Genomic DNA, 21,221 nt, shown 5'->3' with positions numbered 1-21,221 from the left:
GAAATTCAGTTATTTATTGCACGACGTGCTAAGAGTTGACTAGGTTGTTGCTACCTTAAAAAATATATATATATATGACCTTGATGGGGTGAGGTGCTGGGTGGGGGTATGCATACTTTAAAAAATGCCCAGAACCACCCCAAAGGATTACATGATGAAAAAGGCCACTGGAACTTTCTAATTCGGCAGCTGCTGTATTTTCCTGCTTATTATTAATTTACTAGAGCTGCTACATAATCCACCACGCGCTGCATAACTTGGAGACTGCAACAAAAATAAAGCTATAGTTCTAGCTTGATGGCCAAAAATTTAAAACAAAAAATGCGCACACGTGGGACACGTTGAGCTGACTCAAAGTTAACTTGTCATATTTCAGTTTATGATTGCTGCTTTCAAATGTTACGTTGATAGTAATAAGGAAAAACGTTTCCCCAGGCAGTACCTGCGTTAAAACGACAAGAGTGCAATAAGCCTGCTACATAACCTGCCTCGTTATATTGCACAACATTCCTTTTCCTGTCACACATTAAATACTAAACGCATAATTTGGTCCACCACTGCCGCATAATTCCAGATGCACTGATGAGAAGTTTCACACTAGAATCCAAGCGGCAAGTAGAAAGTGAAGCAATTCTGGTCATAAGCCGCCATCCTTGACTTTTTACCCAATTAAGAAGCAACAAAAAGGGTGACATACTTAAAGACGGTCACATCCAAACCAACTGTATCACCAAGTTCGCCTTAAGTCTCACTATTGTCCGTCTTCACTTGCCCCACTGACTTTAAGGAGCTCACATATGTAAACCTAGATTCTCGTTCATAATATTAACTTTTGGTCCAAAACCCTGGTCACCTGTGTGTTCTTGGAACACTTGCTATTTAACTCTACCCGCCATCACTGATAATCCAAGCGGCTAATGTGCTAAAATGTTTTTCCCTTCAAAGCTTGCACTTGTCCCCACCCCCCTACCCTATGGGAACTCACAGGATGCCGGAACAAGACGTGCACACGAAGGATCCCACAGTCATGTTGGCATAGGTGGGTCCACGCTGGTCACAGTCAAAGCACTTGCGGTTGTGCGGGAAGCTCGTCATCTCCCGTAATAGCTTCAGGTGCTTTTCCTCTTGCTTGCGTTTAGCGCTGGCGGCCATGGCGGGAGAAGAGAAGGACTCTGTTCTGTAAACACAAGGGGTGCACGTACTGAACGTGACACCTACAGGGAGGCAGCGGCAGGCCAGCAGCAAACAAGCAACGGCCTCCGCTCTAACCTCGAGCCCGGCGGCCGCTGCCCTGGGCGACAGCACAGGAGGCAGTCGGGCAGGGCGAGCGCCACAGACAGAGAAAAGGGACACTTTGTTAGGCTGGCACAAGCATAGAAAACGGAAAAGGACGCAGCGGAGAGGTGATCGTCGCCAATTTGGTAAAAATGCTTTTCTGTTTCCTGCAAAATAATTCTTCCTCTTGTTGAAAAAAATACTTTTCTAGTGCAATAATTAAAATAAATATAGTTCACAGAAGATTCTACAGCAGAGACTGTGATTGTTGAGTACGTTATTTTTATTTACATAGATATTTGAGTGTTCCTTTAAATGTAAACACGTTGCAACTTTGCTAAGAAATGCGAAAATATTTTTGAAATACTGATTGAGCGCTGTGAAAGAAGAAACACGCAGCCGTGCAAATATGGCGATCGAGGTTATAATAATGTTGTGCGTTTGTATAATCGTCCCTTTTTTGTCTCAATTTCAGGAAGGTTTAGACTAGAGGCTGGAGGGGGCGGCGATGGAGGAGACGAACCGGAACTCGCCTCTATGAGCTGTGCTCTAAAGGATGTTGAGAAAAGGAGGTGAGAGGTGACAAGAGGGAGGTTCAACACACTATAGCAGCCTGTTGAAACAATCAGCATCCTCTGCTGTCCAAGAAAAAACTCTTGATAGTGTTATATTATACATTTTGAAGTATTAAAAGTACTTATTACATTAATAAAGTGTGTATTAAAAATCCGTTTTGAAATCAAGGTATGTTTTAAATATGCAACGTTTAAAGTGGCAAAGATGGCAAATAGCATAAACAAAACATATTTAACAATGAATATGATTAATTTAGAAATGTTTTATGATATAGTAATATGGATTAATATGAATACTAATGTGAATGAATAACATGATTATTTGATGTAAAATGTGAATTACATGTTTTATTAAATGTGGGGTAAAATGAAGAGGCCTAAAGCTAATTCTACATCTTAAAATCTTGTGCAATGTTTTTCTATCTCAGCAGTTTCTAGCAGCTCAAGGTTTATTGTTCACATATTGCTGACCTCACATAATATTTCAAATGTTTAGTGAAATAGATTTTCAGTATCCTGTGTGACTTGTACACTGTGGGGAAGTTATGTTCTTATGTTGTAACATTTATCTGTCTTACTGGGATGAAATCATGTATACCCAGGAACAATAGTCTTCAGTGCTCATATATGACCTGCAACAATAGTATTCCACTGTGAAAATTGGGGACTGCAGTGAGAGAAGATGAGTCAATCATGAAAGGAGAAAATGAATAAAATATACTTCTGATATGTGGAGTAAATTCATTTGGTTCTGACCTAAACCACCCCATAGTCTGACCAATAGAAGCTTAGCTAGTTGCTTTCATGGGATTTAATATAGTAAAACTTAGGTGATGTAATCTCATATTTCTCCTTTCTAAGCTAGTGAAATGATGTGTTCCTGTAACTTAGCTCTTTGTCAATGATTATGATAGTTCAGATGCATTAAGGCCAAACTATACTGAACTGTTCCCTATTATGTCATTGCCCAATGAAGAAGACCGGATGCTCCACTGATGAAGACCTTGCTGCTTGTTGATCCATTTAGGAGAGGTATAACCAAATGTGCATTTTTCTTTCTTGTAGATTTTATGTTTTCTCTTTTTAGCAAATCCAACCTCTGTTTTTGGTTAGCCCCATAGTCAGATGTTTTCTAAATTAATTTTTGTCTTCTTTTCTTTTTGCATGAAGTCCAAACGTTCATCAAATCAGGGAAATAGTTCAGGATTCCAAATTATAAATACAACTGTTTCATATAAATTGATTGTAAATAATTCATCTCCAATAACTAAATGCATTCTGTCTTAAACATTTATCTGTTGTTGTTATTCTGCATGGTGATTCTTGAATGCTTAATGATAAATATTCTATTTAGGTTAAGATTCTTTTGAGATTTGATCAGCCTGTATTGTTTCTGAACTTATATCATTTGGTCTTGCATTTGATTTACGTGATTTTAGCATTGTTAATCTAAAGGGCAATTAATGTTTGAACTTTATTAAACTGGTGTGGTGATTCATGGCCACATAGTTCATTGTGCGTATAAATTACTGACTCCACTATTGAAAGTAACGTTAATTGATTTGAAATTGTCAATGTTGTTTACTAGGACGTTATCACACTCCTATATGAGTCCAAAGATTCGTGACAAGCTCCAAGGGTAATTGATGGTTACCCTATACATGTCACCTTATAAATACCTTATCAAAAGAAATATAAGGCTGGACAGGCCCACAACTTTGGTAGCAGAGGATGGTTTCATCTCGGGAGGGAAACATCCTGTTTTTAATAGTTATATGTCATTTAGAAAGAATTGGGAGATTTGGTTTTGCCAGGGCTTGATGGAAATTTGAAATTTGGTTTTGCTAATGCTTATTTGGCTGAAAATTGGTTTTGCCAATGCTTGTTTGAAGATGTTCCCATTGTTCCTAGTGTAATTTGTGTTTGGGATAGGATTTGCCCTGGCAGTGGTTCAGCAAATCGTAGGTGAATTGTGATGTTTGTGAGTAATAGGGAGTTTGCGTACTCCGACATAGTTTGTTAGGGTTGTGTGCATACTCCAAAGGGTGTATGTAGGGAAGTCATCGTACTTCAATTGGTTGTGGCACGTTGTGCTAAAAATAGTCCACGTGGTTGTTGGTATATGGACCTTGGATGGTCTAAGACTCCATTGACTTGATTGTTGTTGTTTAACTTTTCTGTTTAATTGGTCAATCGGGCCTGGTTGACAAATAGTATTCTTAGAGTATGTGTTGAAGGGAGTGTTAGTTTGACAGATATTGGTGATTCCTGAGTGCACATGGAAGCTCTAGTATTAGTCTGGGTGAAATGTGCTGGTCGAATTGTACTTGCGAGTCAGAGAAAGCAAAGATCAAACAAGTAGTTGTTAGAGCTCCAAGCCGCAATCAATATATTCGTGAGGCTTCAGAAGTAATTGTGTTAATTACGTGTAGTAAGCAGACAAGTTGGTGTGTAGATTTTTCTTTGGTGCTCGCAATATTTTGCATTTAGTTTCATGCAAATCCAGTTTGGAGAACAAGCCACAAGACTTTGTCAGTCACTATTCCTGTGAATGTGACACCACTAGGTCTGCTCTGAAATAGGTTGATTGGTGAGAAGGAGCTGCAAACCGATTGGTGGACAACCATGAAGCATTATTGGATGAGAGAGGCAAGCGAAAAGGATTTTGGGATTGAATTACTTTCTGTTTTGAATTTAAATTGTAGTTATAAGTCTGATTAAAGTAAAACTGAAATTTTCAAAGTGTTAAAGAGTGCGCTTAAGGGAGATGCTTTTATTCCAGTTAGAGTAGGAGAAATTGCCCCGCCAGAAGGTACACCTGCATTTATCGTAATTGAAGAGAAAGGTACCACAGCATGTATTTGGTTGAAACAGTGGTGCAAAATTACAGAGAAGGAAGGGAGTTTAGCGTTTCCTGTCTATGGAACGTTCAATATGAGAATTTTAAAGAACTTGAGGAGAGTTTTATCCGAAATTAAAACCTCTGGCGATGCCAGCACAATTTGAAGCTTTAGCCGTTTGGGAGTTAGTAGCCAAACAAAGAGAGAAATACAAATTTGAGAGGCAAATGAGAAAAGTTGAGAAGACATTATTAGAGGCAAGGTGGGATGATGAGCAAAAACTTTGGAGAACAGAAACCTCACAGGGCATTAAAATGTTTACTGCAATGACACAAGAGAAAGAAAGCAGTGTCAGACAAAAAAAGAATTAGGACTTTTCTGAGGAAGGTGAGACAAAGTCAGATGAGGCTAGGAAATCATTGATTTATGATGATGACTCCGATGATGATGAATTTATAATGCAGTTATTGAGAAGTCATCCTTCACCATATGCAGCACAAGAGGCAAGTCCAGGTACTAGTACTGGTCCAAGTGCACCAGTACCAGTTGTAGTAACGCAGAGTCAAGTACACGTTGCAACTTACATTTCTCCTATTACTGTAACCCAGACACCTATTACTCAGGTTGAGGTACTTGTAGCCTACCCTACAATTCCTGTTGTAAGTTCTGCACTGAGCATGGCAGTACCAGTGGTGCAATCATCACAGATAGCACAGACTTACCAGAAGCCAATGATGGTTCAAGTGGAGTCTACACCTAGCTCAATGGCCCCAGTGCAAGTTCAGACAGTGCTGAGGTATGCACCTGTGACAATATCACAGTCTAATTCTTCAGTGCTGTCAGGTCAGAGTTCTGGAGTAACTTACTTGAGAAATCAGAAGGTTCAATGAAGTCCAGAGGCATTAACAGCTCCTATTACTATTGGTCCTGTTGTACCATTGTTTGCCTAGGGAAATAATGAGAGTAGTGTATGGAATCTTTTTAATTCAAATGCAGAGATGGAGGAAATCAATGTAACTGCAGGAGTCATGTCCCCCATGAATCAGACTTTTGAGAAGACAGGTCTACTGATTGACTTAAATTGTTCTAGGACTTCACAGAATTTGGGAAAGTCAGATTTGAATTCAAATTTGTTTTTGATGACTCCAGAGACTCCATGTATTACTCCATAGAGTGTGCCCAATTTAAATAATAATGTCTCATTGCAAGGTTTGACAGCTCAGCACTTAACAGACTGGTTAGAAAAAATGAGTGGAGCAAAATCAAATGCTGAAGGAGGAAATTAATTGAACCTGGCAAGACTTAAATTAGAATTAAATGAAATAACTGAGGAAACAGTTTAGTTAAATAGAATTGACTCATATAATGAAGATGAGTTACATTTCATGTGTAAAAATGTTACAAACAGAGCAGGATTGGTACACCAGAAATGATCAGAGTTGCAGAGGAAGATGAAGTAGAAATTGAGAAATCAAGGCCACTGAAAATGAGTTATAGGTTAGAATTTGATTCAAAAGATATTTAGAACAGGAGAACACCGGGAATTAAAATTCATATTAAGGAATTATTTCAGAATACCCAAACATGGGGAGCATTAGGTAAATGCGAAGGCAGATTGGTAAATAAAAGAGATCAGAAGAAAAAGGAATCTGCAAATTCAAATGCTGATGTGCAGCAGACTGATAATCCAATAAAAAAAATCCTGGAGGGAATTATGTATATGTCCTTGGAGCAGAAGTGATATTTTGTCATTTACAAATTACTATCAGAGATTGAGAGAGAAACAAGCAGAATAGACAGATAGATTTGTGAAACTTGCAAAATACCCGTGGGAGGATTTGACTGCCCTCGTACAAATAGTGGTTCCAGCTGATTTGTGGGTGAAATGCAAAAGGAGTGTGGAATGGCCAACAAGATAGCTTCCACAAGACCCAATTACAGGTGCACCATCTCCTGATGTAATGAAATACTATTACAAAGTGATTACATTCTTTAAAACAATATTTTTTCCTAAAAGTATTGATTGGCAGAGAATCAATAGGACAGCACAGGACGCAAAGGAGTCAATACATGCGTATTATTGAAGATTGTTGCAAACAGTTAAACATTATAGTGGTACAGAAACAATTGAGCCCAAAGACATGATTCATTTTGCGTTCAGATTTTTTGAAGGGTTGAGACCTGAAATTAGCCAGATGCTTAAGAGTCATTTCATTTGCTGGCAACAAAACCAGTTGATGAAGTATTACAGTTTGCTAAATACTGTAGTGACTAGATTGAAATGAAACAGAAGAAATTGAAGGAAAAGGCGATGGTGATGCAGATTAAAGCGACACAATCAGGAATGCAGGAAATTTTACCACAACAGGGAAACATGCAAGTATTTTAAAATCAGGGTCAGGCAAGAGGTAGAGGTTGTGGTGGAAATGGAGATGGAAACTGTGGCGTCGATTTGAATACTATTGTTAATCTAGGTGACATGCAGAAATTGAAAAGGACGTATCTTACCACGCTTGCAGGGTCCTCGGCCATTGGAAATAGGAGTGTCCAATGATGGTACAAGATTGTGTTGTTATGCAGATGAATGGAAACAATCTTTTTCCAAATTTAAGAGGGGGGTCCTAATTTAAATGTCCAAAACATGAATATTCAAATCCAGATTCCTCAGCAAATGCAAAGTCCCCGACCAATGAAACAGATACAATTGCCACGTTTTCAGGTGCCAGAGTCACAACATATGCAGTGCCAAATGCAAATGATACCAAAGCAATAAATGCAGATGCCTCAAGCTCCAATGGCACAGCAGCAGATGATACTCCCTCAGCAGAATACAGGTCAAAAGTTCAATATAAGTAATCAGACAATAGAACAGTTTACACTTCACAGTAAGGATGAATCGAATGATGAATTGATAAGTGAGAGTTCGGATGAAGACGAATGTGTGTTAGCAGCTTCATTAGAAGTGGATCAAAGGAGTCCTTATGTAAATGGAAAGGTAATAGGTCATCAGGTTTCATTCCTATTTGATACAAGAGCTCCACAGTCTAAAGTAAGAAGTCCCTAATGTGCTACTTTCTTGGAAAACAGTGCAGATCGTAGGAGTTGCAAATCAATTCCTGACAAACCCGATTACTAAACCAGTTTATGTTAAAACTGGCAATTTTTAAAGTTTGAACAAATTTATAGTCGGTGACTCAAGTCCAGTTTCCTTATTGGGAAGAGACCTGTTGTGCAAAACAAAATGTTCGATTACCTGTACAAATGATGGAATTGCTAATCAGACGAATAGTGATGATGATGATGATTCAACTATGCCAATTGAATGTGATTCAGTTAATTAAGAATTTCCACTGATTAGTTTCTGTCCTGCATTTACAGTACAAAACCTGCCAACTGATTTACAAGGTATAGTTACATTAAAAGTTTAAGCTCTTACTGGGAAAGACGTTTTGTCAGGAAAACTATTGTCAGTGTTGTTAAGTTCTTCCCTCAGCAAAAACAATTCCCCTTTTCCTTGTACCCATGTTGGTTGCTGCGGCATCCTCACTCCCAGTGGCTCTTGCGGAGGCTGTTCTTAGAACTAGCTTCTTCAGGTTTAACTGCCACTCAAGATGGTGGCCCCAAATCTTTGTGAGGTCAGCACTCTAGTGTTTCTACCTTAGTTTTGTGCTGAAGCTTCCCTCCAGCTGTTTCTCTCTGGGAGCTGTGCACTTCAACTCACCCTGAGGAGAACAAGCAGTGTTCCTGAGGCGCTTCGTTTCATAGAGAATTCTTCCAGTTTTGAGTAATTAATTATTTTTCTTGTAACGGCGTGCACACCAGCTACTTTTTCCCTTCTGGGGAAGCTGAATTTCTTCCTTCTTCAAACAACTGGCTATCGGCTTACTGAAGAGTCTTCGTTTTGGCTTAACAGAACTTCAAGCAACTGAAGTAAGGAATCCTTTTGTATGATTTCCAGACTTGCCAATATATATATGTACATATATATTCAAGAACTACTCTTCCTCTTGCAGACTTGCCAGTCTTAGAGACAAACCTCAGTGCTCAGACTAATTCCTAGAGACTGTGATTGCGAAAACTGAACCTTGAGAAGGAGTTTTCATTTCCTGTAAAATACATTAGTAGATTGTATATTTGTGAACCTTTGAATTGTTCTCCAGAGAACCTTGGATGCCTCTGACTCATGGAGAAAAGAAGATATTAAGTTAACATTATTCTCTTAGAGAGAGGCTAGTCTCTCAAAAGATCCAGGTTAGGAAAGCAATAGAATTGGGTGAATGTTAACGGCTGAACAATTGAATGCACAGTAGGAATGTACTTATCTATGCTCTTATCACCCGACTGCAGGTCCTTCCTTTAAAGAAATCCCAATAAGAAGAAAGGTGCAGGTTACAGAAGCACACACTGAATATCCTATCTTCAAGTGGGAAACACAGGCTGGAAATGGATCCGGAGGCTGTCTCTCTTTTTCTATTCCCCTTTCCTCAATCAATCAATCAATCAAAAAAATGTATAAAGCGCGCTACTCACCCGTGAGGGTCTCAAGGCACTTGGTGGGGGGTGGGGGAAAGAGGGTCACTGTTCGAACAGCCATGTTTTGAGTTTTTTTCTGAGAGCAGGAGGTCTTTGGTTTTGCGGAGGTTGGTGGGGAGGGAGTTCTAGGTTTTGGGGGCGAGGTAGGAGAAGGGCCTGCCTCCTGTGGTGGTGCGTTGGATGCGGGGGACTGTGGCTAGGGCAAGGTTGGCTGATCGGAGGTTGCGGGTGGGAGTGTGAAATTTCACTCTTTCGTTGAGGTATGTCGGGCCGGTGTTGTGGAGGGATTTGTGTGTGTGGATGAGGAGCTTGAATGTGATTCTCTTGTTTATGGGGAGCCAGTGAAGGGTTTTGAGGTGTGGTGAGATTCGTTCGTGGCGGGGGAGGCCAACGACAAGGCGCGCAGCACTGTTCTGGATTCTCTGGAGTTTGCGTGTGAGTTTGAGTGTGGTGCCGGCATAGAGGGCGTTACCGTACTCTAGTCTGCTGCTGATGAGTGCATGGGTGACTGTCTTCCTGGTCTCTGGGGGAATCCATTTGAAGGATTTTTTTAGAATGCAGAGTGTGAGGAAGCAGGAGGAGGTAAGAGCATTGATTTGCTGTGTCATGGAGAGGGAGGGGTCCAGGATGATGCTGAGGTTGCGTCTGTGATGTGCGGGTGTGGGTCCTAGGGCGCTGGGCCACCAGGAGTCGTCCCATATGGTTTTGTTGGGGCCGAAGATGATGATCTCGGTTTTATTTGAGTTAAGCTTGAGGTGGTTAGTTGTCATCCAGTTGGCCTTGTCGAGGAGAGCTGCGTGTAGGTTGGTTTTGGCGGTGGTGGGGTTGCGGGTGAGGGAGAGGATGAGTTGGGTGTCATCTGCGTAGGAGAGGATAGTGATTCCGTGTGATCGGAGGATGTTGGCTAGGGGGATCATGTAAATGTTGAAGAGTGTGAGGCTGAGAGAGGACCCTTGGGGGACTCCGTAGATGATCTTGGTGGTGGTGGAGTGGAAAGGTGGGAGGCGGACTCTCTGGGTCCAGTCAGTGAGGAAGGAGGTAAGCCAGTCTAAGGCTTTGTGGCGAATTCCTATGTTGTGGAGGCGTGTGCAGAGTGTGTGGTGGCAGACAGTGTCAAAGGCTGCGGAGAGGTCTAGAAGGATGAGTGCGACGCTCTCGCCTTTGTCGACTTTGGTCCTAATGTCGTCAGTGCATGCGATGAGGGCACTTTCCGTGCTGTGGTTCTTGCGGAACCTGGATTGTGAGGGGCAGAGAGTATTGTTTTCTTCGAGGTAGTGGGATAGGCGGGTGTTGACTAGTTTCTTGGCGACCTTGGCAGGGAAGGGGAGGAGGGAGATGGGGCGATAGTTGGAGAGGATCTCTGGGTCGGCTTTGTTTTTTTTTTAGGAGAGCGGTGATTACGCGTGCTTCCAGGGGTCTCGGTAGATGGCGTCGTCGAAGGAGGAGTTGATTATGTCGCGGAGCATGGGGGCGATGGTTGGCCTGGCTTTGTTGTAGATGCGATGTGGGCAGGGGTCAGAGGGGGATCCGGAGCGAATGGAGTTCATGGTTTTTTCGGTTTCTTCGTGTGTGGTGGGGGTCCAGGTGGTGAGTGTGGTAGGGGGATCCTGAGTGGGGGTTGAGTTGGGTGAGTGAGGGGTGCGCGTGGTATGAAGCTGTTGTGGATGTCCAGGATTTTGTGGTGGAAGTGGTTGGAGAGGGTGTCACATAGGGGCTGTGTGTGTGAAGGGTCTATGTTGCTGGCTTTGGGTTTGCCTAGTTCATTAATGATGGTGAAGAGTTCTTTGCTGTTTCAAGAGTTGTTGTCAAGGCGTGTCTTGTAGTGGTCTCTTTAGGTGGAGCGTATGAGTTGGTGATGGGTGCGAATGGTGGCTTTGAGGGTGGAGAAGTTGGTTGTAGAGGGTTCTTGTCGCCATATTTTCTCCGCTTGGCGGCATTTGCGCTTGGAGTCTTGGAGTTCAGGGGTGAACCATGGGGCATTCTTGGTGTTGCGGGTGGCGATCTGTTTTCTGAGGGGGGGCTAGTGTGTCTGCGCAGGTGGTGATCCATTTTGAGAGGTTGTGGGCTCCTGCGTTGGGGTCGTTGGTGTGGAGGGGGGGTTGTGAGCCAGTTGGGAGTTCAGGCGTTCTGTGGGGATCTTGTCCCACATGCGGTAGGGTGTGGTGTGTTGATGGTGGTGTGTGGGGGGTTTGGCGAAGGAGAAGTGGACGCAGTGGTGGTCAGTCCAGAGGAGTTCGGTGGTGTGGGTGTATGCTATGTGTTGGCTTGAGGTGAAAATTGCATAGAGCGTGTGTCCTGCTGAGTGGGTGGGTGCGGTGACTAGTTGTTTGAGTCGGAGGTTGGTGAGGTTGTCAATGAGGGATGTTGAATTGTGGTCTTGTAGGTTCTCCAAGTGAAAGTTGAAATCACCGAGGAGGATGTAGTCTGTGGAGGTGAGGGCGTGCGAGCTGATGGTGTCGGCGATGGTGTCGCAGAAGGCAGGGCGTGGTCCTGGTGGTCTGTAGATTAGTGTACCTCTGAGGGTGGAGTTGTTGTTAATGTGGATTAGGAAGTGCATGTGTTCTGTGTTGTCAATAGTGTCTTGGGAGCTGGTGGTGACTTTGATGGTGTCTTTGTGTAGGATGGCGATGCCACCCCCTGGCCTGTTGAGGCAGTCTTTGTGTTGGAGTTTGTATCCCCTGGGGGTGGCATTGGCTATGTCAGGTTCCGAGGAGGGGTTGGTCCAGGCTTCCGTGAGGAAGGCGATGTCGGGTAAGTGTGATGTGATGAGGTCCCAAAGTTCTATGGCATGTTTGTGAAGGGAGTGGGTGTTGGGGAGCAGGCAGTTGAGGCGGTTATAGTGGGTGGCGTTGGTGTGGTGTATGAGGGTGTTGTTGCGGGGTGTGTTCTGGTTGTGGGGTGGTGTGCTGCGGGGCTGGTTGGTGGGAGTGGGGGCAGAGCAGGTGTGTGTTGCGTTGGGGGTGTTGTGTGTGTTGTCGGGGGGTCGTTGTGGTTGGTGTGTGGTGTGAGGGAGGAGGAGCAGGAAAAATGACAGGTGTGGCAAGTGAAGGGGCTATGAGTGTGTTTGGGGCTGGAAAGGGTGCAGGTGGGGCGAGAGCCTGGGTTGAGTGAGTGGAGGATGAGGGAGGAGTAGGCTTGTCTGGGAGGGCCAGGGGGGCTGGCGCTGGGCGCGGTCTTGGCGCGGACGGGCTCGCCTTTGGGTGCCTTCAGTGCGCCAGCGGCGCACCCTCTGCGCGTGTCCGCGCCGCGGCTTCCATAAATGGGGGGAGGGAGGGAGTGGCAGCTGGGAGGAGGGAGGACTGGGCGAATGGGAAGGCTGAGGGGTGGGGCCACAGGGGATGGCAACGGCAGGAAAAAAGAAAGAAACAGAGGTGAGGAGGAGGGGGGAGGCGGGAGGAGCTGCAGGGGACGCAGCAGCAGGGGAAGCTGGAACGGAGCAGAGACAACAATGGGAATGGAACGGTGAGGTGGAGGGGGGAGGTGGGAGGGGCCGCAGGGGACCCAGCGGCAGGGGAAGCTGGGACGGAGCAGAGACAACAATGTGAATGGAACGGTGAGGTGGAGGCGGGAGGGGCCGCAGGGGATGCAGCGGCAGGGGAAGCTGGAACGGAGCAGAGACAACAATGGGAGCGGAATGGTGAGGAGCTGGTGCTGGGCGGTGGAGCGGGGAGCGTCCTGCCTGCTAATGCAGGGTCAAGGGTTGCTCCTCGTTACCGTGCCGCGGCTTCCATAAATGGGGGGAGGGAGAGAGTGGCAGCTCGGAGGAGGGAGGGCTGGACGAATGGCAAGGCTGGGGGGGTGGGGCCGCAGGGGATGGCACCGGGCATAGAAAAGAAAGAAACGGAGGTGAGGAGGAGTTGGGAGGCGGGAGGGACCGCAGGGGACGCAGCGGCTGGGGAGCTGGAATGGAGCAGAGACAACAATGGGGCCGGAACAGTGAGGTGGAGGAGGGAGGCGGGAGGGGCCGCAGGGGACGCAGTGGCTGTGGAGCTGGAACGGAGCAGAGACAACAATGGGGATGGAACGGTGAGGTAGAGGAGGGAGGCGGGAGGGGCCGCTGGGGACACAGCAGCTGGGGAGTTGGAACAGAGCAGAGACAACAATGGGGACGGAACGGTGAGGTGGAGGAGGGAGGTGGGAGGGGCCACCCCCAGCGGCTGGGGAGCTGGAACGAAGCAGAGACAACAATGGGGACGCAACGGTGAGGTGGAGGAGGGAGGCGGGAGGGGCCGCAGGGGATGCAGTGGCTGGGGCGCTGGAACGGAGCAGAGGCAACAATGGGGACGGAACGGTGAGGTGGTGGCGCTGGGCGGCGGAGTGGGGAGCGACCTGCCTGCTAATGCCGGGTCAAGGGTTGCGCCTCGTTACCACGCCGCGGCTCCCATAAATGGGCCTCCTAGGTGATGCAGGGTTCAGATAATCAGTAAAGTCTGAGCACACATCTGTTGGAGGGAGTTGGGTAAAAGGCATCTGCTCCTGTGGAAGTTTGATTTGATGGGTAATCTCCTGACAGATTTAAGTGCCTAAAAATACTCATTTCCACCCAAGCAGAATGGTTGAAGGTTTAGATTTTAATGCCTTGGCAGCACTTATGGACGAAATGCAAAAAAATTTAACCCTTGCCCTAGATGAAAACAAAAACTTGAGAGAGGTAATAAAATGATCCCATGTTGACACCCAACAGCTCATGGACAAATTAAATATCTTCACTTCTGGGAATACCACTGGATCTAGTGGGGTTTCAGGTAAAACCCTCCCTATCTCTACCTCAGAAATATCCACAAAAGTCATTAATTCCATCTCCCCTATCATTCCTCTGGCCCCACCGGAACGTTTTAGTGGAGATCCTTACAAGGTGCAGATATTTATAATCCAGTGCTCCTTGCATTTCCTTTGTTGACCCGTTATTTTTTTACAGAGGAACAGTCAAAAACAGCAATCATTTTGTCTTATTTGAGTGGAGATGCGGCTTCATGGTCCATGCCTTTGGTGTCACAAAATTACCCTTTATTATAAGATTTTGAAGTTTTTAAAACCGAATTCCTTCTAATTTCCCAAGCCGCTGATAATAAATTACTAGACTTAAAACAAGGAAATAGGGATTTGGGGCCATATGTACCAAAGCATTTTCCCATTGACACAGAATGGGTAAAACCCTTTGATACATCTGGCCCTTGATCTCTTATCTGGCCCAGTTCAACAAATTAATTGTGGAGGTTGGCCTGAGAGCAAAAGGGTTGCAGTTTTTTACAGAGGTTTACGAGAAGAACTAAAAGATGCGCTAGCCCAGATTTCAGATCGACCTACTGATGTGTCAAAATTAATTGATCTAGTCTTACAGATTGATCAGCGTCTGTTTGAGAGAAAAGCTGAACGAAAGAGAGAATTTTGTCCTGTCCCACCGCTCTTTGACAGGAGTAAAGTGGAAAGTATCAAGACCTTCGAGACACAGGAAGAGCCAATGCAAATCAGCAGTGTTAGATGTTCCCTTTCTAAAGAGGAAAAGGACAAGCAAAGATCTAAGAATCTATGGTGGTCATTACAACCCTGGCGGACGGTGTTAAAGCGGCGGTAAAACCGCCAACAGGCCGGCGGTAAAAAAAATAGGAATTATGACCGTGGCGGGAACCGCCAACAAAGACAGCAACTTTAACACTCCGACCCGACCGCCACGGCGGTACAAACAAACAGCGCAGCGGTCACCGCCAACAGACAGGCGGAAGACAATGTACTGCCCACAGTATCACAACCTACCAATCCGCCACCTTTTCCGGGGCGGATTCACCGCGGATAAAAACACGGCGGAAACAGCCATTTCAAAGGGAAAACGCTCACTTCTACACACTCCACGAGGAAGAGGGTCACCATGGAGCCGGAACTCCATATTCTGCCAGCGATAGTCTTCCTGCTCCTATACGAGGATCATCAACGCCGGCGGTGAAGAGCATGGTGAGTACTGCACCTATGACATAGGGGAGGGAGGAGGCAAAAAACAGGGACACACACACCCAACATCCCAACCCCCACCCCGACCCTCACCCACTACAACACACACATCAATGCATATCTATACATTACAGTAACGCCCCCAACCCCCCTGGAAGAATGCAAACACAAAAGGAAAAGAGTTGAACCATTGTAATATATCAAAATACAGGAAGCAACTATATACATATATACACTATCAACAAAATATACACAACGATTAGTAGTGCAGGTAATGCACCATTCATTGTCCGTGGACCACTGGGCCCAAAATGCATGGGCGAGGCCCACACAAGATACCTGATCAAAACGGAGAGAACACTGCTGGGGCATCAGATAGAAATACAACAGGCACCTCAGGGGGAAGGGAAGGGGGGCACCTCAGCTGGATGAGTGCACCACGCCAGATCCACGAGGGGGCTCCATGCCCATTGATGTCTCCTGGGGAGTGCAAAGCCACAGTCTCTCAAGTCTCTACAGTGGGTGGTTTGCCCACTGTACCATCCTGGGGAGTGCAAAGCCACAGTCTCTCAAGTCTCTGCAGTGGGTGGGTTGCCCACTGTACCATCCTGGGGAGTGCAAAGCCACAGTCTCTCAAGTCTCTGCAGTGGGTGGTTTGCCCACTGTACCATCCTGGGGAGTGCAAAGCCACAGTCTCTCAAGTCTCTGCAGTGGGTGGTTTGCCCACTGTACCATCCTGGGGAGTGCAAAGCCACAGTCTCTCAAGTCTCTACAGTGGGTGGGTTGCCCACTGTACCATCCTGGGGAGTGCAAAGCCACAGTCTCTCAAGTCTCTACAGTGGGTGGTTTGCCCACTGCTACATCCTGGGGAGTGCAAAGCCACAGTCTCTCAAGGGGATAACAGTCTCCACTGGTTCTGGAGGGGGCATTGTGCCCAGAGTGCAGCACACACCCCGTGACGGTCCAAGTTGCGTCACTGCCCCTGCCGCAAATGGGCTAGCGGTGCATTCCATGGCGGTCTTTGCCCTGTTCAGCGGTCCCTGCCCTGTTCAGCGGTGCTTGCGTTGCCAGTATCAGACCTATTCAGTGGTGCATTCCATGGCGGTCTTTGCCCTGTTCAGCAGTCCTTGCCCTGTTCAGCGGTGCTTGCGTTGCCAGTGTCAGACCTGTTCAGCGGTGCATTCTATGGCGGTCTTTGCCCTGTTCAGCGGTCCCTGCCCTGTTCAGCGGTGCTTGCCAAGGCGGTCCTTCATTGCCCAGCAGGGCTGTGACTGGCGGGCCTTCATGGGTCAGCCGGGCTGTGGCTTGCGGGGCCCTCCTGACCAGCTGGGCTGTGGCTGGCGGTGGCCTCCTGGCTAGTGACTCTGGGGCTGGCGGTGGCCTTGTGGGCAGTGACTCTGGCGGTGGCCTCCTGGCCAGTGACTCTGGGCCTGGCGGTGGCCTCCTGGGCAGTGACTCTGGTGGTGGCCTCCTGGCCAGTGATGATGGGGCTGGCCTCCTGGGCAGTGACTCTGGCGGTGGCCTCCTGGCCAGTGACGATGGGGCTGCCCTCCTGGGCAGTGACCCTGGCGGTGGCCTTCTGGCCAGTGACAATGGGGCTGGCTTCTGGGCAGTGACTCTGGCGGTTGCCTCCTGGCTAGTGACGATGGGGCTGGCAGTGGCCTCCTGGGCAGCGGGGATGATGGCGGTCCTCTCCGCCGTGCTGCTCCTCCCAGACTTTGGAGATTTCTTCTGCCCCTTCCCCACCTTGAGAGGAGTCACAGCTGAGTCGACACTCCCCCCGGGACCCTTGTGAGCGGCATTGCTGGCTGGAGTCTTCCCCCTCTCCTGCCGGGCACTGTCCAACTTCTGGTGCTTCACAGGGGGTGGACTGACTGTGCTGTGGCTCCGTGCCACACTGGCAGTCCTGGTGGCCGGTGCAGTCCACATACCTGTAACAACAGGCACCATTGGTCCCGGAGATTTTTTGGCTGAGGTGCTAGTACAGGACCTATGAGTTGGACGGGGGGGTGGTGGCAAATAGGTTAAGGGGGGCCAGGAAAAGTTTTTGGGAGACACTGGGACGGGTAGATGGAGGGGGTTTGGGAGTGGAGGAAGAGGTGGTGGTTGTAGGAGGTGTAAGTTTTGTGGATTTGGGTGCATGGGCTGGAGGCTGTCGTGAGGTGGATGGCTGTTGGGTGGGTGTGTGCCTGCGTTTGTGTATCTTGGGAAAGGGCGTCACAGACACATTGGGAGAGGACACAGGGGACGTGTAAATGGGATTGGGGGTGGTGACTGCACGTGAGCGGGGTGTGGTGGTGGGTGTGCTGGTGCGGGTAGTAGTGGCTGTAGTGGTAGTGCATGCAGGTGTGAGTGTAGACGAGACTGGAAGGGAGGAGGGAGATGAGGAGGAGAGGGACACAGTGGAGGCAGTGGATGTTGGTGTGTCTGTATGTGTGTGATGCTTGCGTGAGTGCCTGTGGGATGTGTGGTGCTTATGTTTGCCTGTGCTTCCCTTGTGTGTTGACGTGTGTGCATGCTGGTCTGTAGGTGTGCTTGGTATAGGCTGAGGTACAGGGTATTGGGTCGGGTGGAGGAAGTTGGAGGGGGGAGGTTAGACACAGGGACAATGGCTGCCATCAGTGCTGAGGCCAGAGTTTGCAGGGTTCGATGAAGGGCAGCCTGACCAGAATGAATGCCCTCCAGGAATGCATTTGTGTGTCGCAATTCCCTTTCTACACCCTGGATGGCATTCAAAATGGTAGACTGCCCAACAGTGAGGGACCTGAGGAGGTCAATGGCCTCCTCACTGAGGGCAGCAGAGGTGACTGGGGCAGGGGCTGAGGTGCCTGGGGAGAAGGTGATGCCCACCCTCCTGGGTGAGCGGGCACGGGGCGAAGGCTGAGGGGCTGCTGGGAGGGCGGTGCTGGTAGGGGGCGTGGCGGCTGTACCTGTAGAAGTGGGGGGCACAGATTTTGCCGCCACCACAAGGGAGCTCCCATCGGAGGACGAGTCCGTGTCGCTGGTTGCAGATCCTGTGTCCGCCGTGGTGGTCCCCTTGCCCTCCATCCCACTGGTGTATTCTGAGTCCATGGTGTGGGCCTCCATGGCCATGTGGGACGCAGCTCCCTCGTGCTCTGGTGCCATTGTACCTCCGCCTGATGATGCTGATGCACACAAGAACAGGGAGACCACAAAAAGGGGGGGACGACAGAAGAAAGACAGGTTGAGTGCATGGCTTACCGCTACTGTTGGCGGACAATACAGACAGAGCAGCCCCCTGCACTACGTCGCGCTGTTGGGCTCTACAGATGCAATTCCTGGGATATGGCCTACATGGCTATGGTCGACATCTGCACACATAGATAACACAGGGGCATGAATACCTGGACTTGGCACTCTACAGAGGTGGGCTGGGGTGCCACATGGCCTGCATTACGGAGGGGCCTAACCTACGGAACTCGCCTATGGAAACCCACAGCCCTCCTCCCCCACCCAGACACCTTCACTGCGCGCAAAGTCCGCTGAATGATAGTGTACTCACCCCCTTGTGTCTGCTGTGATGTCCTCAAGTGCCCATCCAACTCAGGGAAGGCCACCGCCAGGATCCTGAACATCAGGGGGGTCATGGTTCGACGGGTACCCCTCCCACATTGGGAGGCCATCCCCAGCTGAGTCTCCGCCGTCTTCTTGCTCCAGCGGCGAATGTCCTCCCATCTTTTCCGGCAGTGGGTGCTACGTCTGTGGTGGACCCCCAGGGTCCGGACGTCCTTGGCGATGGCACGCCAAATATCCTTCTTCTGGTAGGCGCTGACCTACATGAAATGTACAGGGGATGAAGAGAAGTCATTAACAACTGCACCGTCGAAGTGAGTGGCCCCCATCCCTACCCTTGCCATGTGGCACATGCATTCACAGTCCTTCATGCACGCAGAACTGTGCCCCCTTCCTTCTTACAACCAGCCCTCTCCACACAGGCATAGCCCATACAACATGCTCCCTGTGTACTTACCTGTTGGTCTGGAGGACCGTAGAGTAGCGTGTACTGGGGGAGGACTCCGTCCACGAGCTTCTCCAACTCCTCTGCAGTGAAGGCAGGGGCCCTTTCCCCAGACGCACGAGCCATTGTCTCTTCCAGACCGAGGTCACAGCAGTACTTGCAGTGTAGGTCCTCTCCTGTCGAAGATCAGGTATCAAGTGATTGAACAGATAGAAAATGGCGGTCACGTCCGCAGCGGTGCATACCATCACCGCCGGCGTACATCGTCATTGGCTCCTGGGACCCATAGGGTCCAATGTTAACCAATGCAGCATTGCGCCGCGGTCTTCGACCGCCTACCGCGACGGTGTACAACGCCAGCGCAGTTACCTCACATCCCATTGTCCCACTTTAGAGGTCAGGCAGCCGCCATTTCAGGGTCCCACATTCCCTAATTACCAACTGCGTCACACAGACCTAGGCCTTGTCGCACAACACAAATACAGGCCACATTTTGTGTATGAATGTTGTTCTGTGTAGACTGTGGGTACATATCTCTGGGTTGTTTGACTCTGTGGTCGCTGTAGTCATTCCTAGGCACCGTCTTCTGGGACATGTGAGGAGATGGCGGAATTCTCCGGTGTACCGACCGCTGGTGGACCTGTCGACAATGGAGGAAAGACCTTTGATCATGACCTACAGGTTTGACCGTGCCACAATCCAGGAACTGTGTACCCAGTTGGAGCCAGACCTGATGTCAGCAATCCGCCATCCCACAGGGATTCCCCCTCAAGTGCAGGTGCTATCAGTGCTCCATTTCCTAGCAAGTGGGTCATTTCAAACAACAGTGGCCATGGCATCAGGGATGTCCCAGCCTATGTTTTCCAACGTGTTGTCCAGAGTGTTGTCTGCCCTGCTGAAACACATGCGGAGCTACATCGTTTTCCCTCAGGTGGAGGATTTGCCAACAGTTAAAGGTGACGTCTATGCCCTTGGACATATCCCTAACATCATAGGTGCCATTGATGGGACCCATGTAGCTCTGGTCCACCCCCCACAGGAGTGAACAGGTGTACAGGAACCTGAAGAGTTATCATTCGATGAATGTACAGATGGTATGTTTGGCAGACCAGTACATCTCCCAGGTAAATGCTATGTTCCCTGGCTCTGTGCATGACGCCTACATCCTGCAGAATAGCAGCATCCCTTATGTGATGGGTCAACTCCCGAGGCACCGGGTGTGGCTATTAGGGGACTCTGGTTACCCCAACCTGTCATGGCTACTGACCCCAGTGAGGAATCCCAGGGCAGAGGAACGCTACAATGAGGCACATGGGCAGACTAGGAGGGTGATCGAACGCACCTTCGGCCTCCTGAAGGCCAGGTTCAGGTGCCTGCATATGACAGGTGGATCCCTATTCAACTCACCAAAGAAGATGTGCCAGATCATTGTGGCCTGCTGTATGCTTCACAACTTGGCTTTGCGACGACAGGTGCCTTTTCTGCAGGAGGATGGTCCAGATGATGGTGTTGTGGCAGCTGTGGAGCCTGTGGACAGTGATGAGGAGGAAGCAGAGGAAGAAGACATTGACAACAGGGACTCAGTTATCCAGCAATATTTCCAGTGACACAGAGGTGAGAACACATTCCTGCCTACTACAAGTACTTTCACACTTCTACCTCTATCCTGTCTGTCGATTTCAACCAGTATATGGTAACTGAGTTGTACATTTCCCCTACGGTTTCACAGGTGTGGTTTCCAACGTGTGTCATCTGCTTAGATTCCTCTTGGACTTGAGATGTGTGACATAGGTATGTTGACATTACATTTGAAAACGCATTTTGTCACTGTCATTGCTAATACACATTTTCTAAATCACAGACTGACTCCAGATTGTGTTGTGCTTCAAGGGTGGTTATTTAAGTGCTAAATATTGGAGGGGGGTTGTAACATGGTGAGGGGTGATGGTGGAGGAATGTCCATGGCAGAGTCCAGTCTATTAGTCTCACAGGTGCATTGCCCATATGGGCATAGGAAGTGGAGCTGGGGCAGTTTAAATATGGACAGGGTTACAAAGTGGGACAGTAGGATGA

At 48.1% G+C, this 21,221-nt stretch overlaps 1 protein-coding gene across 13 annotated transcripts in view; it reads right to left on the bottom strand.

The window, feature by feature from the left end:
• The window catches only part of AGFG1 (ArfGAP with FG repeats 1), a 328,958-nt gene extending 327,611 nt beyond the window's left edge, over window positions 1-1,347 (bottom strand). For 10 of the 13 annotated variants that reach the window (XM_069213837.1, XM_069213838.1, XM_069213841.1 and 7 more), the window contains exon 1: window positions 986-1,332. In XM_069213837.1, coding sequence (XP_069069938.1) covers window positions 986-1,152 — 167 coding nt within the window. In that variant the 5' untranslated portion in view covers window positions 1,153-1,332. Of the gene's footprint in view, window positions 1-985 lie in introns of all 13 variants that reach the window. The other 3 variants (XM_069213848.1, XM_069213840.1, XM_069213844.1) reach the window with 3 other exon arrangements.
• Window positions 1,348-21,221: the final 19,874 nt, after the last annotated feature.

This window comes from Pleurodeles waltl, chromosome 11 (genome assembly GCF_031143425.1).
Source record: "Pleurodeles waltl isolate 20211129_DDA chromosome 11, aPleWal1.hap1.20221129, whole genome shotgun sequence".
NCBI lineage: Eukaryota > Metazoa > Chordata > Amphibia > Caudata > Salamandridae > Pleurodeles > Pleurodeles waltl.
The sequence above is the reverse complement of the archived record's forward strand: the minus strand, read 5'-3'. Positions and strand labels throughout refer to the sequence as shown.